This window comes from Sminthopsis crassicaudata, chromosome 3 (assembly GCF_048593235.1).
Source record: "Sminthopsis crassicaudata isolate SCR6 chromosome 3, ASM4859323v1, whole genome shotgun sequence".
NCBI classification, from domain to species: domain Eukaryota; kingdom Metazoa; phylum Chordata; class Mammalia; order Dasyuromorphia; family Dasyuridae; genus Sminthopsis; species Sminthopsis crassicaudata.
The window spans coordinates 532,169,137-532,175,492 of record NC_133619.1 but is presented as its reverse complement, the minus strand read 5'-3'; the positions used below and the strand labels follow the sequence as shown (position 1 = coordinate 532,175,492).

The following is a 6,356-nucleotide window of genomic DNA, read 5'->3' as shown; positions in this document are numbered from 1 at the left end:
AAAGGAGAGGGCGAGAGGACGAGGTCGAGGGCTGCAGGGTGGCTGTTGATTTAGTCTTCAAGGCTGCCAGGATGCAGCCTGAGGCTCAGGGGGACAACATGGGGAGGTCTTAACCTCCCCAGACCTAAATTTGGGCTAGCCGACCTTGCGGGCAAGCCTCTTTCCAAGTAAGCGCTGCTGAGAAGCTCCGGAGATCAGGAAGGAGGGAGACAACCAGAAGTGGGGCGTAGAGGGGGGTGGGGTGGGTGTATTCTAAGAGCTGCTCCGGCTGCGGGTTTGCTGTGGAAGCTCAGTGAGTGTTAGCAGAAAAGCCCAGTGTCCAAGCTAACAAGGGAGGAACCGAATGAGGAGTGGGGCGCTCTGGTGAGTAAGCAGAGAGACAAAACTGGGTGGTGAAGATGGGCTTGCTTGAAGGGGGTCACACTTAAGGTGTGAGTGGGAAAAGGGTGGAGATAGTCTGGGTTCTTGAGGGAGAGGGGTGGAGGGGCGTGCATGTGTGTATGTGTGTGTTCGTGTGTACGCGCGCGCGCGTGTGGCGCGAGCGTGTGCGATAGCTGCGCCTGTGTATGTGTGTATGTGATAGAGTGAGGAGAGCGGGAGTGAGAGCAAGGGGAAAGAAAGATATAGCGCATGTCTCATCTCTCAGTGCAGCCACTAGACGCTCCCACCACCACCACCTAACTCCACCATCTTTTGCATGTGCAACATTCACTGCCGGACAGAAAACCTCTCCAGGGCGATGGAGACTGCGGGAAAAATTCGGCAGCTCAGGATGGATTGCTAAGGGAAGGGGGGGGGAAAACAATTACCTCTCTTCGTCCGTTTTTTAAAAAATTTCCCCCCTCTGTGTGGTTTGTTTTTAGCGCCATCCTCCTCAATGCCTCTCTGAGCAGCATCTGAAAAGAGAGAGAGAGCGCGCCAGAGAGAGAGGAAAAAAGAAGATGAGGATTATTTGCAGACAGCTTGTCTTGTTATTTTCTGGATTTTGGGGACTAGCAATGGGAGCTTTTCCAAGCAGCGTTCAAATAGGTAAGCTTTACATTACATCCCTCTATGCATGTGGCAAGTGGGGCTGATTTTCGAAAGTCAGTTAAATGAGTTGCTGATACGGGATTCAGGAAAGCCTTGGGATACGTCGCTCCATACCTCTTTTTCTTTTTTCTTTTTTCTATTTTTCCTTTCAAACTTCCCCCTGAAAAAAACAAAGCTTGTTTCTTTTATAAAGATTTAAATTAAACTCATCAGTTACAGTTTTCTCTTCACCCCCATTCCCACTTCCCTCATCCCTCGATCCCTACCTTCTACCGAAGTCACTTATGAATGGTTAGAGCAAGTTAGACAATACCTTCATGAGGTTTCATTTAATGTTATTTATTGTTTCTCCTCATCTTTTTCCTTGGTCCTTGGAGTTAGAGGGGATCTAGTTGTTTTAAAAACCCGTTTTTTCCCTATGTTGGACGTTGCAGTAGCTAGCTTGCCTTTACAGAAAAGATCACTGTGAGGGAAAGCTTGTCTTCCCACCCTCTCTCAATTTTTTTTTTTTTTTCTTGCTAGAATCACTAGTTCCAAAGTTAGATCCTCTTTTCCACCACCCCTTTCTCCCCTTTTCTGATTTTTAGCCTCCCCTATCCCAATCCCTCATTTGATTCTAGGGACCCTCTCCTATTCTTGTTTCCACTTATTATTCTTCCTTCCTGTCTTTTAATGGGACGCAGTTATTGAATTTCTTCCAGCTAAGCTCAGCCCCACCACTGCATCATTTGTCGTGGACTGTGTAAAAGAGGTAGCTAATTAGACTAGTCCATGGGCTTCAGAGAACAAAGTTAATTTTTTCCCCTTCCTTTTCTCTCCTTCTCCCTGTGTCAACGTAGCCCCTCCAAGTCTTAGGGTTTTGTTTTGTTTTGTTTTGTTTTTTAAATGGGAGCTTTTTTTCCCCGTTAATCTGTATGCCACTTAGTCTGAGAAAGCAGAATGCTCTAGCTGATGAAGCAGTGTACTGGGAATCATGGGGAGGGAAGGAGACAGAAAAAAGGGAACACTAAATGGTCTCAGAGGTCATGGTGGTCATGACAAATTGGGACAGTAAAATATGAGAAGCCCCCAAAACTGAAATATAAAGAAGTTGAAGAGGGACAAAAGGCAGGCACTCAAGATAGTGGCAAGAACCAAAAAAACAGATCCCTGTATATAATCACTACTTACTTGTGAGGAGCTTTGTCAGTATGATGCCTATGGTAGATATGGTATTTTTTAATAAGAGAAAAAAATTCAGGGTGCTTTTCATGCTGTTTTTTTAATAGGTGGTCTATTCATCAGAAATACAGATCAGGAATATACTGCTTTCCGATTAGCAATCTTTCTTCATAACACCAGCCCCAATGCATCAGAGGCACCTTTTAATTTGGTTCCTCATGTGGACAACATTGAGACAGCCAACAGCTTCGCTGTAACAAATGCCTGTAAGTAAATGTGCACTCAAGAAGTTATAAATTAAAATGACATTAAAACATAACAAGGAGAAGGAGGGAGGAAGAGAGGGGGAGGGAGGGGGAAAGAGAGGGAGAGGGAGAGGAAGAGATAAGCTACATAAAATCAAAAGCTTAAAAATCTACTTTAGTTCCTAATGTGAATAAGTTACTGTATGTGATCTTGCTGGCTAAGAGAATAAATTTGCTTCTTACTATTTCATTGTTATTCTTTTAGCTGAATGATCTGTATTTTAATAGGGTGAATTTTGTAAGAATATATAGATATATTGTTTTGATTTTTTGCCAGTTTCATTCTTTCTTCCTGCTTTTTGACTGAGTAAAAATCTCTGCTATTTAATAATGACATGTATAAAACTGGTGAGGCAAGGTAATGCCTTTTAGTGAGAAAAGAGAAAGGTAAGCAGTAGTGTAGAGGATATATATTTGAGTAGGTTGACGCTGCAGTTGATCTGGTGATGTCACTTGAGGCTGCCCTGCTCTTATATTCTGGGTTGTAAATGTCTCTTACTATCAGATAATGCATACATCCTTTGAATATGTCTTCATGAATCCATACATTGGCGCTAAATCCAGTTGGGATCTGATCTACTTGAATTCACACACAAACCCAAGTAAAACTATTATCTTACAAAATGATGTTAACTTCACCAAATGCCATGATGAAACCATTGTGGAGTTTTAAAGAACTTGTAGTATTGCTTAAAGTATATACTAGAATATAATAGAAATAAATTTAAAAACCTTAAGGTACCTGTCAAAATACATATTTATTACATCTATTTCAATGTTAAGTGAAACATATTCATTGAATCTCATGCTAGATGGAAGGTAGCTTTTAAATGTTAATTTATGGGATTTTAATATAGAAATCAATACCTTGGCATAATTGTCTTAGATTATTTTGTAATAAATATAAATTGTTCTTACAGAATTACATATTATATTATGCTTGTTAAGAATCATATTTTGGCATCTTGGAAATGTTCAACATGAACTTTAAGTAGGTCATTTTAAATAATATTTCAAGTTTTGTGGTCATTTAATTCCAGTTAAGATGCTTTTCTAAAAGTAGAACCAAAACCTGAAAGTTTTGGGGGTGATTTACAAAATCTTTATACCACTAGTGTGTTTAATATTTGTTTCCACATTTTAAATGTGTCCAGAATTTTCCCTGAACCCATATATTTTGTGACTTCTGTTGTTTTTGTGTAATCATGAATTTTTGTTTAACTCTGGAACATTGCTTCATTAGTAGTTTGCAACATTTGACTTTTTGCATGCTGACACCTCTTTTTTAATTTTCAATAATGTTACATTTCCCATGAACCCTCATTCCTTGCCAAGTATTTTATTAATTATACTTTGTAATGATATCACTATCAAAGTAAAGGAGGAAGGGACTATTAATTTAAAACATTTTAAAAATATACCTCAATTGAAAACTAGACAGTATACTTTTTTAAATAGATCATTTTTTTCAGTCAATATTGTTCATTAGTGTTAGTTGCTTACGCAAATTTTAAAGGGAAATACTATATTAAAAATAATTCTTAAGTATAAACATTTAATTCATCTTTCCATTTGAATATAAACAGTTTAATAAGAATTTTTCTTAGCCTGGTTTGGTTTGTTTATTTTTTTTTCAGTATTAAGATATTATGCTTGGCCAAATAAATAAATAAATGTGTGTGTGTGCGTGTGTGTGTGTGTGTGTGTGTGGTGTAGGTTTCAAAATAATCTCAACAATACAATTTTAAAGTTTTTTTTTTCTAAAAACTGAAAAATAACATTGTGAGGACTCAAATGCGTCAGTACAATAACATTTACACTATTGTTTTCTATCATGTAAAATATAAAGCCTTAAACTTATCTTTCCCTGGGTCACTTTCTAATTAATCTTAGTTTGGACTATTTTATCAAGTTATATATGTTCCTTCTATTGTATAAACTTTAAAAAGTAGAAATGTAAAAGTTGTGTATTAGTCAACATTCTATTTTATCATTGTCATTTGTAATGTTTATATAATACTTGAAAACTCTGAAGTATCATTGAAATTTTTAAGGAACAAATATAATACTGCTTAATATATTTTTCATTAATTTGGTAATTATCTAAAGTGAATAGGTACAGTATAATATATAGAAAACATTATGTAACTTACATTTCTTAACACATGATTAAGAAATCACTCAAATACAGTTATATTATGATTTTTTTAGGTAGGGAGGAAAAAATCCAATAGAATATAGTGTTATTATTCTATTACTTTCTTATGCCTATAGCTATAACTTCTATGTATTTAACATGTATATTACAGAAATATTTGATGCTACAAATATGAACAAACTACTTAATAAAGCATAAGCAAATTGAGTGACAAATGAACATAATGACCATCCTTAAACTAAATCTAAGCCAAATTTTACAAAAATCAATTGTCAGATTGCTTGAGGTTATCAGTATCCATGTGATTTAAATTTTCTGGGTTGACTGGATAAATGCACAGATGTATGTGCTTTTCCAACCTAATTAAAAATAAATAGTAAGCAATAATTATATGGCAACCTCATATATCAAACACTATGCCTTTGGGTCGAATGGAGTAAAAACATGATTTGAAGGAGTATTTGGAAAAAAAAAATTCTTTTGGAACACACATTCCTCAGAATGATAGCTTATAGATCCTCAAACTATAAGACCTGAGATGAATATTCATGTCAGGTCAAAAATAATGACCTAGGACATTTTCAGTTAGCTTAATTTCCATTATTATTTCACTGCAGAGGTTACTTGTAAAACTGCTGCATCTGGTCTGCCTATATATTAGAGACCTTAGACAGGAAAGCTTTCCTTTAAAAAAAGAAAAGAAAAGAAATGTGTACTGGTATAAAAAATCAGGTAAAGTGGAGAATATTTTCTCAAAAGTGTTTTGTTTCTCTTATATAGAAAGCATTTTTCCTGTATGATTCCTTGTATGATTTGTTCACTGATCTCTATAGAAATACTTTGAGGATTATATGCTGTTCTATTAATACAGTTTACAGAGTAATTCAACTTAATTGCTTCCAATTCAGCATGTTTTTTATAAGGTGTGAATTCCTGAGAAACAGCCCATTTTAGCACATAGATTTTTTTTAATGGTTCAATAATATTGATTTGATTTGTGTCAGCTGCAATTATCTTTTTTTCTTCATCTTTTTCTTAAAATTAACATTGTTTTAAAATTTAGTTTTAAGAAATTGAATTATTTTAAAGTAAAGATGATACAGAATTAGAACCCATTAAAATAAAAATGAAGTTTATATGAGTCAGCACAGGGTGTGCTTATAGGGATGTCCGCTTGTGATTAAAGGTCTTCCTTCTACATGACATTGCTCTTGGCTTGATAGGATAAAACTAAATAGCTTTTTCTTTGGTTGAATAGGAAATACTTCCTTAGGTTGTGTTATAAAGCACTTTTCTATTTTCTTTTCTATACCACTATTCCTTGCAGCCAAAATGAATGTGCTGATTTTTACATGATGTATCTTTTGAGAAACATTTGAAGTAATTGCCTTTACTAGGTTCTTTTCTGTAATGTATTTTTATTAAGTGAATTAATACAGAGCTTTTGCCTATTTTTATGGAGCTTAATATTAAACTACAAGCAGGCATGATACTCATGGTATTGAATTACTTTAGTCAGCAAGTTCTCTAAAGGATGAAAATCTTTGCTTTTTTTAGACCTTTGAAATATCAACTCAACTTCATGTAGAATTTTAATCACATTTTTTAAAGATTAAAAAAAGTTACTTAAAAAGGCAGCTATGTTTTCATCTGATTCTGCAAAAACATATTTGGATATTAAATAAATCATTTAATATACC

The 6,356-nt window shown here is 35.2% G+C and overlaps 1 protein-coding gene across 10 annotated transcripts in view; it reads left to right on the top strand.

Annotated features, from left to right (window-relative positions):
• The first annotated feature begins 249 nt into the window (after positions 1-249).
• GRIA4 (glutamate ionotropic receptor AMPA type subunit 4) overlaps positions 250-6,356 on the top strand; it is a 481,423-nt gene continuing 475,316 nt past the window's right edge. For 3 of the 10 annotated variants that reach the window (XM_074304368.1, XM_074304370.1, XM_074304369.1), the window contains exons 1-2: positions 546-1,029; positions 2,301-2,459. In XM_074304368.1, coding sequence (XP_074160469.1) covers positions 942-1,029; positions 2,301-2,459 — 247 coding nt within the window. In that variant the 5' untranslated portion in view covers positions 546-941. Of the gene's footprint in view, positions 364-544; positions 1,030-2,300; positions 2,460-6,356 lie in introns of those variants that run through there. The other 7 variants (XR_012488408.1, XM_074304373.1, XM_074304367.1 and 4 more) reach the window with 6 other exon arrangements.